This window comes from Gouania willdenowi, chromosome 5 (assembly GCF_900634775.1).
Source record: "Gouania willdenowi chromosome 5, fGouWil2.1, whole genome shotgun sequence".
In the NCBI taxonomy this organism is placed as follows: domain Eukaryota; kingdom Metazoa; phylum Chordata; class Actinopteri; order Blenniiformes; family Gobiesocidae; genus Gouania; species Gouania willdenowi.
The window spans coordinates 23,851,381-23,870,949 of NC_041048.1; the positions used below are offsets into that span (position 1 = coordinate 23,851,381).

At 38.6% G+C, this 19,569-nt stretch overlaps 1 protein-coding gene across 3 annotated transcripts; it reads right to left on the bottom strand.

Annotated features, from left to right (window-relative positions):
- Window positions 1-411: 411 nt before the first annotated feature.
- dgkab (diacylglycerol kinase, alpha b) lies at window positions 412-18,850 on the bottom strand. 3 transcript variants are annotated; one of them, XM_028445811.1, is made up of 24 exons: window positions 18,693-18,850; window positions 18,075-18,159; window positions 16,272-16,348; window positions 15,957-16,101; window positions 15,694-15,768; window positions 15,435-15,484; window positions 12,925-12,999; window positions 12,735-12,851; window positions 12,441-12,558; window positions 12,258-12,346; window positions 8,019-8,129; window positions 7,837-7,935; window positions 7,383-7,436; window positions 7,240-7,313; window positions 5,976-6,050; window positions 5,804-5,889; window positions 5,628-5,717; window positions 5,385-5,545; window positions 5,197-5,261; window positions 4,114-4,204; window positions 3,856-4,033; window positions 3,613-3,733; window positions 3,419-3,479; window positions 412-2,061 (listed from the first exon to the last, which is right to left on the bottom strand). In XM_028445811.1, exons 2-24 carry the CDS (start codon window positions 18,145-18,147, stop codon window positions 1,984-1,986), a joined length of 2,163 nt encoding a protein of 720 aa, XP_028301612.1. In that variant the 5' UTR covers window positions 18,148-18,159; window positions 18,693-18,850; the 3' UTR covers window positions 412-1,983. The 3 variants fall into 3 exon arrangements, with proteins under 3 accessions (XP_028301612.1, XP_028301609.1, XP_028301610.1); XM_028445808.1 differs by having other exon boundaries at window positions 15,951-16,101; XM_028445809.1 differs by having other exon boundaries at window positions 15,951-16,101; window positions 18,075-18,156; window positions 18,693-18,837.
- Window positions 18,851-19,569: the final 719 nt, after the last annotated feature.

Here is a 19,569-nt window from a genome sequence, read left to right on the forward strand (position 1 = left end):
TATTTTTTTTTTTTTTTAAAGCATTAAGCTTGAAACTTTTAGGAATCTCTTTGTTCTGGTTTGCTTAAATGGTGAACAGATCCTAGAAGAGACCCAACAAACATCTTTGTTAGCGAGGGACTGCCCAGAGATTACAAGATACAATGTTTGTTGCAGATTTTTTTTTCTAAAGCAGCAGTTTTAATTTTCTGTTAACACATTAAAGCAAAAAAACAAAACAACAACAAACAAAAAAACAATCAGCTAAAAGACACTTTTAAGTGTGTGAGTCAGTCAAGAGAAAGTTAATATTAGTCATTCATAGAAGATCATGAGATATTTTTTAACTAAGCCTGCTTTTAGAAAAAAAAATATATATATATATTAGGAGCAAAGTAACAAACAAAAGAAGAAAAAATATATATGCGCAGCAAATCCTCATTCAGTTTATTTATTCACACATTTAAAATAACAATAATAATAAAAATCTGTATTCCCAATGCTGCCTTTTAGAGGCCCTGCCGTCACCAATGAAAAAATTTGCACCATGGTTGTCATTTCCTCAGCTTCAGACATCTGTTCCTTAACATCAATATAGTTATCCCCTGATCTTCTCATTTCATAACACTCTCCACAACGATGATTCAAAACAGCCCACAGTAACACATGGGATATGTGGGGTGATCCAGTTAGTGTGAATACAGTGTAGGAAGAACAACAGGACTGGCCACAAGGAATCAAGTTTTTGTGGGTAATTAGCAGATATAGCTTAATACTTAACATGGATTAAAAGTCACAGGCAAGACCTATTATTGATCATTAGCAAAATGTAAGGTAATACATGTTTCAAAGTTTAAATATGTATCACGTTTCTGGATCCAGCTAAATTTACTCAGTTTTAGTGTCCTGAGGTTCTCGACACAGTTAACCACCACTGAATAAAATTCACACTTGCAAATAAAGTTGATTTGTAGATGGTGCATGCTTACATAGCATTAATCCCTTTTGAAGTGCAAAAATTTTATTCAAAATTAGAATAATTCACTGCTTGTGTGATTTCCTCTGTGGTATGCTTCCACAGCAAACTCTCTGGTTTGTATATTGTACTTCCTGTTATATCTTTTTCCGACCTACCACAATATTGGACTACTGATTGTCAAATATCCCAGGAAAAAAAAAATGCAAAAATGCAACAAACTTACTTGGCCTTAAATTTTCCGATTCCGAATCTGGCCGTATGAGTTGGGGTAAAGGAAGATGCTGTATTTTTGTTCATTGCCTGTTTTGTAATACAGTTAATTATCATTTGTATCATGATTTTCCTTGAAATTCCTTGAAAATTGAAATACAAAAATAAATCTTGCAATCTACATTTTTTTACATACACAACATGAAATGTAAAAATAAAATGATCGGTGAAGACTTGTTTGTATATATTTCAGCACAATGTCACAGCACTGAATCAAAGACAACCGTGTTTAAACAGATCTTAAGTAGGAACAATATTACAGCACATTTAGATGAAAAACTCTCAGCAAGGATACTGGACTTTTACTAAACTCAGTAAAGTTAAAGAAACTGTGAAAACTTTATATAATGAGTGTTTTTATCGGTGTTTGAGAAACATGTAGCAGATACTTTCACCTGTCAGTAGGGATGTGTTTACTCAGGTAGGATGGTTGGTGATCATGTTATAAGTTGCTTCCCTAGGATGTTCTGATAAAACTTTAGACAGAGTGAGCACATACGTCCTCTTCATATGATACACATCCACGTGGTACGCATCCATTTCACACACAGAATACATTTGAATTGGCACAAAGTAGTACAATCATCCTGACGAATGTAAGCGGAAGCAAATGTATAAACCACACCAGAAATAAAAAACAGGAAGAATAGGTCTACTGTTCCAATAAATAAAAACCCATGCACCATTTCTCTAACAACGTGGATGGCGTCAAAAAACTCTAGCACATTTGAAGGCTTCAAAGAACCATGTTTCCACTAGATAGTGAAGAAGCCTGATGGTTTGGCTGGTGCTGCCATCAACATGTTGGCTTGATTCTTGTGAGTGATGTAGATCTGAAAATAGACACAAAAACACCAGATTTCAATGCACAACAAGTCTGTGAAATACTCTGAGACTGCAACAGAACAAGTTCCTAACTCTGAGGTAGTTTCTTAAATGGCTGATCCACTCCAAATCATGATTGCATGTTTATTATTAAGTTCAAGTTCATGGGAGCTTTATCATCTTTTATTTGAGCATTTGAGAACTCAGATGCTGTATTGCAAAGCTGGGCATTTATTATCACAGTGAGGGTCAAAAAAATGAATTGTCTGATTAGAGGGTCACATTAACTTTCACATCAGCATTTAGAATAATGACCAAACAGCATTAATACAGGAGTGTTTTGTTTGTTTTTGTGTCATCTTTTGTTATTTTGTATATGTTTTCTGCATTTTTGTTGTTTTGTTTAGTTTTGCTGTTTGTGTATTTTCCTGTTGATTTTTGTATATTTCGTTGTCATTCTGTATATTTGTTGTTTTGTGTGTTATGAGTAATTTTGTAGAGGGTTTTTTTTAATCATTTTTGAGTATTTCTTTGTTGTCGTTTGTATATTTTTCAGTTATTTATTTGTAGTCATCTTGGGCCTGTACTAAGAAGCTGGATTTCCTCTCATCGCACTAACTTCCGGGATTTATTTTGTGTGTTCTGTACTACGACGCTGGGTAACTTCTTACCGGGGTAAATCACCATGGTAACTAAAGCTGAACCGCTAACCTGTTCGGGATGAGGCAAAATTCTGGACAACAGATCATTGAGTATAAAAGCACAACCTCCTGACCAATCAGTTCACTTGGAAAATGAAATGCCCATTCTTAGAAGATCCTGCTTGGTGAACAGAACTGACAGCTGTGCTTAAGAGAGGGAGATATTTTTTATGGATGGATGCAATACTAACCTGATGACATCCTATAGGAAATGTATAGATTTTCATCTGATGGACTGAACAACATTTGTCAGCTGATGGAGTCATATGTTGGAAATATAAACCACTGCAGTCTGGTGCTCAAGTACCACACACACATGAATCATTCAAGTAAGCAAGTTTCTCTCCATGGTTTCTCCATGTTTGCGATTGGTCAGATGCTGCCAAGTCCACCCCTTTTATGTGAGTGCGCAGGCATCCAGGCTGAAAACGCCTGGCTTATGTTAACGTGTTGATAACCTACTACGTAGTACAGCTGCTCTGAGATGGCAAAAGTTTGGTTAAGTGAAGCCCGCTAACAGAGAGATACCCAGGATATATTTATCCAGCTTCAAAGTATTGGCCCCTTCTGTGATTTTCAAATACTTTGTTTCGTGTATTTTTCAAATGGGTACAAAAGGACAGAACCTCTTCTCAGTGTGTGTTTGCTATATTGTAACACTTACTGTACATGGAGGCTGTATCCATGGCTCCCCATCAATCTGCATTGGTAAAGTTTTGATTGTCCTGTGCACAAGTATTGACGACACAAAGATATTTTTGCAATTAAAAAAAAAAAAAAGAGTCCACTTCTTGAGTTTTAATTAAATAATGTGGTCACTACATGACAATGATCACACATCACTGATAGGTTCATTACTTGATAGTAATTCTGGAGGCCTGAGCCAAGCGGTGCCCTGCGCTTTTCATTCCAGTATAAATTTGTCCCATTTCAATGGCTCCTTCCAGTCCCACCACCTCCAGACGCTTGTCGGTCATATCTGACAGAATTTCAAAGACATGATGGCCATTTGTCAAGTTCATAAATATGTATAAGAAAACCAATGTTTCTAGCACAGGTAGTGTTGAGTGGTCGGGGAAACCCAACCTAACCATGCCTCACCTTGTGCAATCGTTTTAAGAAGTTCAGGGTCTGTGATAACTTCACTGGGCTTCACCTGTGGAACACCAGTGGGCTTCTTGGTTTCTCCCCACAGGTTGGATCCGCCATACATACTGGGAATGTTGATGACAGCAATGCCCTCTAAAGTGTTGCTAAGTTCTAGATATTTTCCACTGCACTGTTGTCACAAAGAAAGAGTTAATGCTTAAAAACAAACCATGACGTGTGGCTGCACTACTGAGTCAAAGGACTTCAAACCTCAATGCTGAGACTGTCATTCAGCCCCTTGCAGGTGGAAGAGATGGTCTCGGAAGTGGCAAACTCAAAGTACCAAAGTTTGTTCTTCATTCTTGAAATTTTAAACACACAAAAAACATTTGATTTACCTTCAATTCAGAAAACGAATTGCCTGTCAACTGCTGCTCAGTATGTGCGTTCTCCCTCTCTCTATCTGAGCATTATTTGCTCTTCCCCCTCTTCACCTGATTACTGATGTGAATCGGATACTCAGCTGAGAGAGGAACGGAGGCACCAGCACTAACACTCATAAAGATACACACAGTTACAGCTTTCCATTTCTCAAACTGGGATCAAGGATCTGAGGTCCAAGAGAAATGATGAAACATATCTGTGTAACTAAAACCAATAAAAAGTATGATTTACCAACTGTGTGGACATTGTATGACACCCCATGCTAATCAAATCTATTACATTAATGGAGTGATGCAAATCCCAAAACTGTGATTTAAAAAGGCGCATGTTCAATGCAATTGCTCCAGAATTGTTGGAATTCCTTTCTAAAAAAAAAGTAACTTATATTCTAATTAACTTAATTGAATATAACCTTGAATTGAAAAATGTCTTATCTAGTTAAATGATCCCAACAGTTTGAGAAACCCTTTTAAAGGGTACCTGAGTGAATGTCAATTGCAAGCTCTATCAAAAGATCATATGTAGTAGAGTTTTTTTTGTTGCTATTTTAGAGCAGCCAGGCCTTATTTAAAGGAGTTGTGATACGATTCATGACCCGGCTACCTGGTGACTACACCCGCTTCCATGGAGTCACCATCAAACTTCAGTGGCTGATGGTGGCTAACACAAGGTGGCAGAAGTTTACGAGTAAACGTGGACTTCAGCCACCAGAACCACCATTGTGTAGGGTCACAGGAATTACCACCACCACCACCAAAGTGGGTGTTGTGGCAAATCTTGTGACTCAACACGTTTGATCGAGTTTGCAACTGAAATTCACTACAGGTGCCTTTTAAAAAGCTAAAAGTATTATAGGTGTTGTAATAGATAGCTAGCTGTGTGCATTGGCGTAGCTCTCCGTATCCTCACCTGCTGTTGAACCTCTCAGGGTATTTCTCTCTCATGGAGTGGAAACGATGAGCAATAGAAGCATCCTACAATCACATTGATTTATTCATTGAGCACTTTGTTATTCTATCTGTGCACATCAATAGAATCATGACACCAGTCTGCAAAGCAGTGTAAGAAAAGTGTGGTTTTCCCTCTGTGTGACTAACCACTCCAATGGAGAAGTAGTTGTTGATGATCTCGTAGGGCACAGAGTCGCCTGCATCCTGGGACTCTTCAAGTATCACCTGAACGCTCCAGCGGTCCATTGTAATCACCTCGCTTGCTACTACTTCCTTTAGAATTTCTCTCAGGTCTGTGCCCTCATATCCTGTTCACATGATCACAATAGAAATAGTGAATGTGTGTCACCATGGATAAACCTTATTTGTTTTCACTGCTGTAGTTTTTACCTCCTCCCCAGCGCATACAGCGAGCAAGGTCATTGCCAGTGCCCAGAGGCAGGATGGCTATCGGAGGACGCACATTAAGCTCAGCTTTATCTGCAATCCACAGTTTAACATGTTAAATGAGTTATTTATCTCCTTTCTCAATCACATTTCTCAAGTTTGAAGGAAAAATGGAGTACCTATAGCATCCAGGATCCACCCGACTGTGCCGTCTCCTCCACATGCCAGAATCCTGTAGTCACGCAGATTACGAAAGAAGTGCAACCTGAAAGACAAAATAAACTTTAGTAAGAACTGCAGATGCATGCCTTTAAAGAAAGACTATGGTGTTTTGGGCAGTGTGCTCTGTACCCAGGAGTAGGGCCTCCATTGGACAGGTTGTACACTTGACGTGGGTTCAGGAGGAATTGAAACTTCCTCAGCACTCTGAACACAAGCATAAAACAAAAAGGATTAATGTGAAATTGATCACTTTTCACAGAGTGGCGTGGTCTTTCAGAATAGCTGTAGCTTTGTATTATAGAATACTATTTGTAACTGATTTTCATGGTTAAACAACCCTCAAGAGATGTGAATGACAAGCTAGCAGGATTTTCATCTTAACAATGTTTTTGTACAGTGCGATTGATTCATATGTACGGGTATGTAAAACTAAAAAGCATAGATTTTTTTCCATATAGAAATGCATCTGAGAAGTTTGGAGAGTTTGGTTTGAGCGAGTTAAGTTGCTTCATTAATATTCAGATTTTGTCATTTAGGTTTATTGGGTGGTTATGAGTGCCTCACTGATAGTGTTGTAAATGAGAATGTTGTGTTTTAAAAAGCTTGTGTATGTACTGTATGTACTCTTTTGTTCTTTTGTCACTGAAGACAAATAGACAACCACATTGACCATGTATCAAAGCTACCAGCTTATACCAGAAAATAGAATATTGCAATTTTATCTTTGACGATAATTGATTTCCTAAAATTTGAAAAATTGGGTTATTTATATTTTTCAAATTGTAATACAAGGCAGGCGAGTTCTCCGAATTTGGTTATTTCATTTACACTATACAGTATTAAAGGTGATGTAAGGTGTTTCTCAAAACAGAAGTCAAATAATTCAGATTCTCACTAATGAAATGGAAGATCAATATTTAGCAACAATCGAAAATCTAATTGATAATTGTTAAAAAATTGAAAAATGGTTTGCAATCCAATCAAAACTTCAATAATTGGAATCCAATTGAAAAATTGGGCAGATTAACAGAATGATGATATTAGGAATATTATTATTCAGAGGGTTTTAATGTAATTCTGTGTAAGAGAAAAACTATGTTTGGATGCTATGCTATGCTATTACATACTCTTTATACTTGATGAATAAGGTTTGATTGGGTTGTGTGGTTAAACATGTTGGTTGCTTTCGATAACTCTAAAAATATTTTTCAGCAAATAGTGAATACATTTTTGTTCTATTCTGTTTTCTATTCTAATAGAAACATAATATATTATTATATCCTTTCTGTGATTGTGTAAAATAGTAGTTACATAATTATTTTGTAACTGTGTACCTGAAAATCATGGACAAATCCTACTGGATACATGCATGACAGCTGACTGTGCTGCTAACCTTTCGCCTTGTTTTCCTCCACTTTTTGGGTTGACAAACACCAGCAGAGGGTGTATGTTCTGGACCGGAACAATCTGAAAAACAAAGTAATATTTAGAGAAAACATTAGGAAACAAATCTGTGAAATTCTGATGTGAGCAGACCTGCAAGATATGGCCATCAAGGGTAACGTTCAATAGGTTTGTGTCTTCCTCCTTCTGAAACAACAAACAGATGAATACATTAACAGTGATTGCAATGCTATCATTATATCTAAAGCAAAGCTTAACAGCAATAAATGTGAGACCTTTTTCTACCTACCTGCCCAATTGTAGGCTGAACTGCAAAGCGAACAGTTATCAAATGACCAAAATCAATAATAGGCTGAATTGGGGCCAATATTAACACCTACTAAATGTAGTTTGTCCATTGTGTTGTCGTGTTTATTTAATTACAAACATAATTCTCCTTTGCGTGATAGACAGGTGTTGCCTGTAACACACAGCCATGCACTTCCAAATGTGGGATCCCAAAAAAACAATCAATAAGATTTGGGTGAATGTTGCAGTTTGAGGCCTGATTTGACCTTTTGACCACCTTTTGATGGTCATTTTTTACCTTTGAGCTAGCATAGATGGCCCATGGAGGCAGGATATGATCTTTGAGCTGCCCACAGTCACATGTGGATCCACCAGCTGAAATGCAGTCATTATGACGCTTGGGAAAGAGAGAAGAATGAGTGAGCGTGTAGCGACAGAATCTAATTATTCAGCTATGTAGAAAATTACATAGGTCCTCACCATTTCCTGACACCACACACAGCGCTTCCCAGTTAGACTTTTGATCTTCTTGTGACAGACCTGACACTTTTTGGACTTGCACTCAGCTCTGATCCAGTCATGGGCTGCTACCTGAAACACCAAGGAGATCCCAGAGAAAAGCATCATCACACAACCAGAATGCAGTTTAATGTATTTATTTTCAACATGACAAAACTACTTAAAGCCACAGAGGGTACTGGCTTGGCTTTTTGACATGAAGGATGTTTTGACAGATTATTTTTCTCGTGTTTCAACAAGTCTGAGAATGCTGTATTCATGTTCATGACAGTGGCAAATCACAACTACTAAGCTACCGCTGATTGGCCGCAGGACGAAAAAAGTTGTTGTTGACAGAAGCACAGGCCCCACCCTAAAACCAAAGCAGCTGTGGGAATTTTGACAGATGTTTACTTGCTCTAATTATCATTAAATTGACAGTTTCTCGGCGTCAAACATTGTCCGATGGTCATATAGTCCAAAAAGCAAACAAGTATTGAGTGAGTAGCTCTATCTGTGATGGTCTCCATCACAGCCTCATAAAGATCACAGATTGAAACCTTGTTGTTAGATCCCAGTCCTTTCACCCAAGGGAACATTTAGATAGTAGGGATTTTCCTAACTAACTAAATTCTATTCACTTAACAATCAACAGTTACTGCTTATTGAATTGTTGAATATAAAAACATATCCGAGAAACCCACAATGCCTTTCAGAGAACTGGTTAAACTGGGATGAGACTGGCCAGGAACCAAAACTCCTTAAGATTTTAACACTACAAAACCAAACTCATGTCCGGCCACTATATTTAAATAATATCTATTTGTTAATCCTGTGACAGATATGTAGGGTACACTGGGTTGCACCCTGAGCATGCTGGGAAAGCATCCAACACCCTCGTGTGATCTTGTAGAAGAGAGCTCTCTTACCTTCAACACCAATCATTTATTATCGTAGTTATCAATCACCCTGGAAAAATTGACTATTTTCAATAGTTTATTTTACACTTTGAACCTAAACTTGGGTGAAGTAAAAGTAATTGTTCTCTAAACCGAACAACTGGTTGTGCCACCCTTTGAAGTGTCAACGGCAAAAAAGCATCTCCTACATTTGACAGTGTTTCATTCTCATTGCAGCAGAGAAGATTTGCCAAACGTTTGCTAAATTGTTTAATAAGTCCACATTGCAGGCAATTTCAAGCACATAATTCATACTAATACAATTTAAGTGAAGGCTTTAAACAGGCCATTTAAAAATGTCATTATGATTTTTGAAGTCATCAGAGGTAGACTTGGAAGATCCTATGAATTGATGTCCTTCTACAGTGTGCTTGAACTTAACTCACTCAGTGCCATTGACAAGATAACTCGTCATTTGCATTTTTTCACGGAGATTACTAGAAAACACCCTGGCGGAGGTCCCTCGTCAATATCTAAGCTGCGGGGTGTTGTAGTAACCAACTGTGCCCTGAAGATAGCAGCAGTACACCTTTAGATGAGAGATTAGCCACTGATGCTACCCAGCCACGGAGGAAGAAGCAGGAACGAGTGAAATTATGACGCTACAGAGTGATATTGTGACGTATCCAGCAGGAATGCCAAAATACAGTAAGACATCCATTCAATTCTGACCCAGATAACAAAATAATAATAATTTTGCCATCAAGAAAAAAGCTGTTTTCTCAGCTTTTTGCTCTGAAACTGATGATTTGTGTAAAACTTTCTATTCAACAGCTGATTACAAAAGAACGAAATGAGTCAGAAACAATCTTCAATCTTTCACAATCTGGTGTCAGATTTCAGATAGTCATAGTACAAAATATTCTGTGGGTCTTTAAAATCAGTCAAAATGCTCAAAAACAGCTGGCACTGAAGGGGGTAGAAAATCTGAGAATGGCTGGCACTGAATGAGTTAATGAATGGTCTTCAGGTTCTTTCGGTAAAGAGAAAAGTTCATGGTTCCATTAGCTCCTGATTTCTGGCATCTTCGCTAATGTGATGTGATCAAAGTCATGATGTAACTTTGATTTCTTCAGTTAACAGAATGCTTTAATAAAATACTCAAGGGCACATTAGGTTATTTTGTAGAGAGTGTGTAATATGAGCCTGGTTTTTGTTGGTCAGCAGCTGTTTTTATATTAAAACTCTTTCATTGCAGGCATGTTGAATCTAGAATATGGACTAAATTAAAACAAAGGTCAGAGTCAGCTGTAGTGGTTTGAATATATTTGTGTTTTTTGTTTTGGTTGTTGTTTTCCACCGGTGACCTTCTTGCAATAGACATCAATGTGTAATTCTAGTCTCTTTTCCAGGACATCCATGATCTGTTCTTAGAGAGTATTTAACCCTGAGGTTTTGGCTGACTGAAGAAAATCTTCAAAGAACAATCTATGCTATGCTATGCTATGCTATGCTATGCTATGCTATGCTATGCTATGCTATGCTATGCTATGCTATGCTACCTACTCAATGCTCACTATAGCTCTCTATTCACAATTCTTTTCATCCAACCGACTCACCACAGTTAACAGGTGCTAATTTTTAAAGGAGGGGCGGAGCCAATAGTGGTGGTTCATGATATAAGCAACCAAAACTTCACAAACCACCATTCTCAGCCAATTGCAATATTTCATTGTTTTGGCTGGGTCTCAACCCATAGAGGGCAGTAACTTAAAACTTTACAACAAAATATGACAAATTTGAACTTTGTCTAAAATGTCAAGAGTTAGACAAGAATGAATGAACAGCTACTTCATACCAAAATACATTTGTTTTTTTGTTGTTTTTTTATTTGTTTTTAGCAGGAAAAAGTGGTTTTGGGGATTAGTTACTCTTACAATTCTGGTCATAAGGTGTTGCTTTTATGGTTTTTTACATTATATTGTTCAGTAGTCTGTTAAGGAGATATCTTGATTCCACGGGCCTGACAGTTAATTTGCCTGGGTCGGAAGGATTATCATAAACAAAGTGAACACCAAAATTTAAATTACTGAAATTAACTTAAATCACATTTAAATCATGATTGGAACATTTTTCCCAACTTTTTAAACTTAAGTAATAAAAGCCTATGCATCAGTATTTAGGTTTTCTTTGACCTAATTTCAGTATTTTATTATTTAATCAGTGCTCAAAGACAACAATCTGTACAAACTCTCATTGGCATTTAGTTTCTGGTCAGGGCAAAAAAGAACCAAAACAGTTAAATTTTTTTGATATGTTATACTTGAATTTTGGTTTAAATCAGGGGTGTCAAACTCATTCATTTTAGTTCAGGGGCCAAATACAGACTATCGTAGTTTGATGTCAAGTAGGCCACTTAGGTGGGAAAATGAGCAAGTTTTTGTACCTATATTCACTTCCACAAATCAATAATATATGAAGTATGTAAGGCGCACACAATACTAAAGCACTGATATCAGCCCCTGAAGGATCTTCATTTTAAAGGAGTGAAAGGATCTTTATTTTTTCTCAGGATTTGAGAAAAAATAAACATTAATTTTCAATTTTTTTATGCTAATGAATGATGATGCATTCTAAACCAAAGAGAATGAGCCCACGCACATTTCGTCCTATTGTCTTGAAAAGATTGTGTGATACATTTTGTACTGCTGTTCTGCGGGCGTGAAGTCAAATGACACTGATGGTGACGTCAAATGACGCTGGTGCGTGTTCTCGATGGCTTGGAGAGGCGGCCCATTATCGGAAATAAAAAAGAATCATAAGAAGACGGCTTGGAGACTGAAAAAAGACTGTAATAAGACAAGCACAGTTTACCAAACTCCTGTTTGGTTCCACAGATACATGCAGAGGCATGTGCACAGGTCTTGCAGTAAACAGTCACATGAACGGCGAGTAAACAAATAACCATGTCACAGTTGGCGTGCCGCATTGCCTGTCTATGTCACCAATTTGAGATTAAAAATGACTCCCATCATATGATATAAGCACAGGAAAACTGTGAGCCCTGCAAATATTGAAGAGTTTCATTGAATGTGTGTATTTGGAGAGAGTGAGATTTCAACAACTGAATTATTTTGTTTTCTCTGTCATATTTACTTTTTCCTGCAAGCCAAAATTTGTGAAATTTTGAAATTTGGGCCCTGGGCCTTGAGTTTGACACATGTGGTTTTAATGCTGATCTAAAAATACACAAAATGTAAAACATTGTAAAACTAAATTGTCAGAAGAAACCAAGGAAAGAAAGAGATCATGTGCTTCTTACTCCAACATCCTTCTTAGATTCTACAAATGTTCGGGCGCAGGGTTCAGAGTTGCGGTTGGCACACTGGTTGTGGACGATGTACTTGCAACCTAAAAGAGTAGAACAAAGAGAGATGTCTTTGTAAAGTCTTCAATGTGTTGTGTATACAGTGACTGCTCCCTGCTGGAGGCCGTGAGCGCTCACATTTGCACGTAAGTCCCTGCTTGCCCAGCCCAAGCAGCATCTTCTCACAAACGAAGCAGTAGGTGGGTTTATTGAAGTGCTTCATCCTCCAAATGTGCTGCCCGTCCTTCTCCCTCATCTGTTTGTTTTTGTGGGAGAGAGATAATGGAAAGAGTGCTCTTAGATGATTATTTTGAAAGCAGCTTTGTTTTTTTACAGAGGCTCTGAATGGAGTTCATTCACTCAGAGCTTTAACATGACATGGTCAGCAGCAGTGTAAGTGAAGACTGTTTATTGGGAATGATCAGTATTTACCTTCAGTCCAAGCAGAACAAGTAAAGGCACATTGTTCATGCCTCCTTTCAGCCACTCCTCCAGAGTGACAGTCCCACTGTTGTCCACATCAATCGCAGACATCATGTCTTCGAGCACCTGTCCAATCACAACATCATCATCACTCTCTGCTCTTTTCGGACAGTTACACATTAAACAAAGAGAATTATACCGGTCTGAGTTCTGTCGCATCCCAGCCTAGGTAACCAGCAGCATGCATCATCTGGGTGATTATACGATCCACTTCCTAAAAATCAGAAAAGCCGTTTCCTATTAACCAACAAAAAAAAGCAATCGGAAAAGCCAGGGTCCAAAACACAACAACAAAAATCAAACCTAATAACTAAAATATAGTCGCAAGCGGCGATAAACGGCCCTCGCCTTTGCCGTCTTCGCCTTTGCCGCGCTGCCTTTGCCACGCCGCCTTTGACTGTGCCTCAGACCATATATCTCGTTTTAAACTCAATTGATGCCATAACAGGACCATGAGGAGCACCTGTTCTAAAACATACTGTCTGTGATCCGGGTGAGCACTCCCAGCTACATATTTTGTACACCATTCACCTGTGTTTTGAAACAAATATGGAGTACAGCGTGGCCAGGGAGCCTGCTTTTATCAATCACCTGTTACCCGTTTTGTTCTACTGACGCCAAAGGAGTGAGGACTTTCTTCACTCTGTAGGGAGCGCTAACACCCCAATTTCCATATTTCTACATTGAGCTTGTTTAGGGCCGAGAGTTTAACAACCGATTCACATTTGACGCAAATCAAATTTTGTAAGTGCAAATGGGACCATTTTCAAAAAATTTCAAATTTCAAAAGTTTTGGCCAAAATGCAAGTTAGCAAAAATCTATAGATACCTTTTTGATGTCCCACTTCTCTAGATTATCTCCAGCAATTTTGAGCCCGTCAGTGAAATGGGCTAGTGGAAGTGCGTTAAAATACAACATTTGCCCCATATTAAATTCTCTTTACTCTGTAGGGGGTGCTAACGCACCAATGTACGTTTTTTCACATTGAGCTGGTTTAGGGCCGGGAGTTTAACAACTGAGCCACATTTGACGCAAATCCGACTTTGTGTGTGCAAATGAGAGCAATTTAAAAAAATAATAAAAATTGCGCCAAGATTCATTGTTTTTTACTTGTCTTGTCATGGGGTACTTCTGTAGCAATTTTCATGATTCTATAGTGAAATAATTTTTTTGGTGTACTTGGGGGCACTAGCGCGTCAAAATTTTGCATTTTTAAAATCAGAAATAGCCAGAAATTAGAGAAGTGCGCAATTGAGGGAGTGGGTTCCAATACCTTTTCCTTTCACATTGGTACACACTGCAGACGCGGCATTGCAGCGCCTGTCGACCTCCCACTCCCTCCTTCCCTCACTTGTGAACAAGACCCTGAGGTACTTGATCTCCTTCACTTGGGGCAGGATCTCATTCCCCGCTCAGAGAAGGCAGTCCACCCTTTTTCTTTTGAGGACCATGGACTTAAATTTAAACCTGGCCACTTCACACTCAGCTGTAAACCGATCCAGTGAAAGCTGAAGGTCACGGCTTGATGGAGCCATTAGGACCACATCATCTGAAAAACGCAATAACCCAATTCTGAGGTCACCAAACTGGACCCTCTAAACGCCCTGGCTGTGCCTAGAAATTCTGTTCATTAAGGATATGAACAGAATTTGTGACAAAGGGCAGCCTTGGTGGAGTCCAGCCCTCACTGAAAACAATTCTGCGGTACTGCCGGCGATGAGGACCAACCTCTGGCACTGGTCGTACAAGAAACAAATGGCCCGTATCAGGGGTCTAATACCCAATACACCTGGAGAACCCTCCACAAGACTCCCTGGGGAACACCTTTGAATGCTTTCTCCAAGTCCACATAGCGCATGTGGACTGTTTGGTCAAACTCCCATACACACCCAAGGACCCTGCTCAGGGTATAGAGCTGGTCCTCAACCAGGTTGAAAAACCACATTGCTCCTCCTGGATACAAGGTTCAACTATTGAGCGTCCTCTCCTCTCCAGTACCCCTGAATTGACCGTGCCTTACCAGGGAGGCTGAGGAGTGTGATTCCCAGTTGGAACACATCCCCTGTATTATGTATTTAATAAAAGCAGTGTTATCATTTTAATCTTAGTTTAAATATTTCAATTGATTTAATTTGTTTTCAGTTTTACAATAATAAGGCCTTATTCAGTTGTGAAATATTGGTTTTTCCATAACCATTTGATAGTTCAGGTTTCACAAGGTTTAAATTTACTTTAAATCTTTCAAGCACGGAAGGAAATTAAAATTCTAAACTGGTCCATCGCCAGTCCCAGTAACCATGACAGCCATGAACCTGGTCAAGGTAAGGGCCTACTTGCTTTTTTGTATTTATTGAAATGATGAAAAGGATTGTTCCTATCTTTTCCCTATCATTACAAACATACTGAAATACATTGTACTTCTAAAAATCTACATGCCACATGGTCCCCCTGTACATTAACTTTAGAATAAAAACACCCATTCTTTTTGTTTTCTTTGCTCAGGCAAACACCTGTAACACTTTGGGATCCGGCCCATGAGACTAATGAGACCCACGTTTGAGTAAAAGTCAACAAAGTTATTAGTTTATGGTAAATGTGTGTGTGAACAGAGCTGTGTTGTCAACATAGAGTAACTGTAAGAAACTTACAGAACTGTCCAGGATGCCGTTACTGTCTTTATCATAAAGTTTGAATGTTACTGCAAACAAACAAGGTCAGCATTAGTACTTCAACCATGCATTATCTTTTAGGTTATTTTTGATAGTTACCAATAATAATTCAATAGCAATTGGTGTATGTAAGTATGTCAATAAATATCTTAGAAATGTGTTCTGTTTAAATTCTTACAATAATGATACATATTTAGAATTAACTTAAGAATTTGTTTAAAACATTGAGTGAACTAACGTTCAAGCTTCTCCCGTGGATGAGCGTCCTCCAGTATCAAGAAGCAACAGGTCACATCTCGAAGATCGACTCCACCTGAAGGGAAAACAATGACCAAATACTTAGAATCTTTATTGAGCGGGTATTTAGGTAGACATTATTCATATTTAACAAGCAATTGCAGTTGAATAGGTGAACCAATCCAATTGGATGCTAAAATGTGTAGAAAATTCAAGATTTTTTTTTCTTAAACATGTCAGTAGGAACTGAAATATCACCTTCACGTTCTTTGGGCAGGGGCTGTGTTTTGGATCCATCTTGGTCGGCACATTGAAAATATTTGAAAAGACGCTGACAGAAATCCGCAGGGAACTCTTTCACCTCTAAGTAGGTTTTAAGAAAGAGGTAGAACCCCTCAGCATCAATATACTGTGGAGGAAATATGATGATGATTTACAATCATATTTGCAATTATGATCAATCAAATCAAAATGTGAGGTTTATTATATGAATATGCTGTGTTTTTTCAAAGGTATTTATATTTTTAGTAGGACTGACTCACACTAATATGCTGTTATTATGCTATTATGATGACTTGCCTCTCCATTGGTGTGCTTGGCGAGGCGACCGCCCGGTTTAAAATCTTTTACCACATTTTTCACCCTCAAAGTGCTGTCTGTAGGATAAAACACAACACGTACTGTGAGAGGGGGAAAAGACAACAATGCTGAAAGTGGAGATTTTTAAAAAAATATGATTATTATTATTTGGTTTGATTATCTATACTTCATTATTCAAACTGCATTTTCTTCAAGCAATGAGTGCCTAACGGTCCATTTCTTTTCTTTTCCAGCTGTTGATTGAGTAGGAGAATAATTCAGCCCACATTCTGTTTCATTACCTCTGACTAAATCCAATAAGCTCAAGCTTCTTCTTCTTTTATTTTTTTTTGTACCATAGCCGCTAGCCTGTTTGTAGTGCGGGTCAATCTTTGAAAGCAACTCTGTTCATAGTAAGTTTCACTATGGATAGTATATTTTTCATTCAGTCAGCACGCTTACATTGACTGCTTCCATTTCTATCATCTATTTATTGCAGCAGAGCAAAGTGCAGAGTTCTTCACAGTGGAAACTGTCACCCTGACATAAGAGCTGAAACTGATTATCTGAAGTAATTAATAGGGAATGTTTCATTGGCGGCACTCCAATGGTTTATGCTAATCTTTGGCACAGTCAGCATGGTGATGTAGAGAACGAAAGGTCCGGGTTTGATTTTTGGAGTGGAGACCTTGGACCTTGGACCTCCCACAGTTCAAAAAGTATGTACTAGTTTGAATGGAGTGTCCAAATTGTCTGTAAAACTCATGAATGTCTGTGCGGAGGTTAGCCCTGTGACGAACTGACGTCGTGTCCAGGATGCACCCCGTACTGCACCCGATGGGAGCACGGCAGACCTCGTAACCCTGTAAAGGATCAATGTAGTACAGAAGATTAATAAAAGTATTCATTCGATATTTGCATTCACATTAGCAACTTTGTCACTTGTTTAAATATGTTTTAGAGCTTGAAAGGAACTTTTTTTAAACCCTTTATGTGTATAAGTATTGGTATTGGTGCTTGCTCTGTGTTGCAGTATAGCCTAAATATTCTGTGACATAAATCATCCGTAGCCTCACTCTCATAGCAGAGTGTGTCTGTTAATCACCCAATTTAAAGCCTCCTACACTGCTGCGTGTGGCTGCATTTCAGTTTTCGCGGGAAAAATAATAGTGATCATTAGCATCAGTTTAATCATTGTAATTACCTAATTACACATTAAATACCTACACAATCTCTGACTGTGCAATTGTACCGAAAGGAACATGTGCTCCTTTGAATCCAATTGCTAATAGAAAGCTGTATTTCACATGTCCCATTAACCTACACTATACAGTATGTTATTCTATGATCTGTATGTTTTGCCAGTACCTTGGCATTGTTGTGATTGATATGTAATTACAAGATTCTCTCCTGGTCAGATCTGGTCAGACTTCCCTAAGCAGGCCAGATACTGTGGTACATAGCATCAACCCTGGTCTCTGCCTGAGGAGGCTCTGTTATATTATGGCTACTGTTATCAGCAAAATACTGTACATAACCCTGAGAGCACGAAACAACAGCAGATTCACAGAAAGCGTGTTTACCTCCGAATCCCAGACTGGTCTGTTCCCCAAAACCCTTTGACCAAATAAACCCTGTGTCCACATCTGACCAGCAACCCTAAAGTTTCCATCCAAACCGCCATGACAGTGATATTCAAAACTACAATAGGACACAATAGTGGAAAAGTAACAGGAATGCTGTCCCTGCTCGGTACTGTTAGACAATGCACACACTAGTTGAGTGTGTAAACGGTAGACTTACATTCCATGTACTGCTGCAGCTTAATGAAATCCACGGGACTGAGAGCTCCTTCTGTATCCACAGATGAGGCCATGACATCCAGCTGCTGGATAGGGACAGGGATGAGTGAATAGTCATAAGGTGAATAATGCTTGAGTGCCTTCCAGCTTGAGGTTATCAACTCCAGACAGGTGTGCGGTAACAGGAACGCCGTGTTTAGGTCATCCTCGGTTCAGGCGTGGACTCACATGAACAGGTTTTCCTCCATTCTTTGACATGTCGCAAGTAAAACACGCCTCTCGTCTTTTACACAGTGCCTACTCTGCTACTTAATCTAAAGTTTCTATGACCTACTGTACCTACAATAGTAATTATATCAGCTTTTGACTAAATCAAGGGAGTCGCATATTTGGGAAAACATCTGAAAAGTCGGAGCTCAACAGAGTGTGTGCTGGAGAGGAATGCACACAGACAGGATGCTTAGCTGAAAACCACTATGAACATCGTATCACTTTAATCAGCTGTCTGAAATCAGCCTTTTAAAGCAGCTGCACTTCAGACAGGATTAAACAGTATTTATTTATTTATTTATTAAACATTATTTTTGAGCAGAACCAGAGAAGCACTCAGGTGTCTTACCTGTTTTATCTTGGTGTGTCCTCTACCTGTCCAAGAGTTGCAGTGTGTGAATGTGTATCTGTTAAGTATTTTTGGCTGGCCTAGTGTAGACTGCTGCTACTTGTGGGTATGTCTGCTATTAGCGGATATGAGGGATTACAGGCAGCGGGGAAGGAGGAGCTTACAGCGATGTAATCACTGCTACTGACACACACACACACACACACACACACACACAATGATAAAGCCAGTGAGAATAAATGAATGAATGAAAGCATCCTCTTGGTCAGCTCGTCTTTTTCACACACTTTAAAAATGTGTTTAAGTCAGTGTTCATGATTGAACCAGGTTACAGATTGATGTCTCATCAGCCTGCCCAGGGTCTAACCTGCAATGTTAACAGCAGTGAACTGGGAAAAGCACAACAGACCATGATCAACACTGTATGGTCATCATTTTTTCGTTACGCTTTGGTAATGTAATGTAATGGTAATGCAAAAACATAATTTTCTTGTCTTCTATGCTTGCTCACTATGCAATTGAGAGACGTAGTTTGTATTTGAAACAATTCTTTATTTTATATAAATCTATTCTTAATTACTGTTAAAATGAAAACATTATCCTGTGTAATATTGAATAGCTTAGTATTTATTTCATTATGGCGCGTCATCCATCGCGTCATCAACCCGGAAGTCGCCATTTTGGAGATAAATCAGCAGGTGTACAAACAGCACGCAGACATGAAAATCCCGAATTTTGAGAAGAAATGGTAAACTCTTGCCGTGTTTTTGGCTGTACCATTCGGTCAAACAGTGAGACACATTTGGAGTTTTATAGATTGCCAAAAATCATAACAAATCAGAGAGAACAATCTCACAAGTTATCAGAGGAAAGGAGG

Coding starts and splice junctions, on each gene's coding strand:
- dgkab (XM_028445808.1), bottom strand. CDS start 18,147: ATGGCCTCATCTGTGGATACAGAAGGAGCTCTCAGTCCCGTGGATTTC. Junction 12,852..12,924: donor ATGCGACAGAACTCAGACCG/GTATAATTCTCT, acceptor GTGATTGGACAG/GTGCTCGAAGACATGATGTC. Junction 2,062..3,418: donor GGATACAGCCTCCATGTACA/GTAAGTGTTACA, acceptor GTCTATTTTCAG/ATCTACATCACTCACAAGAA.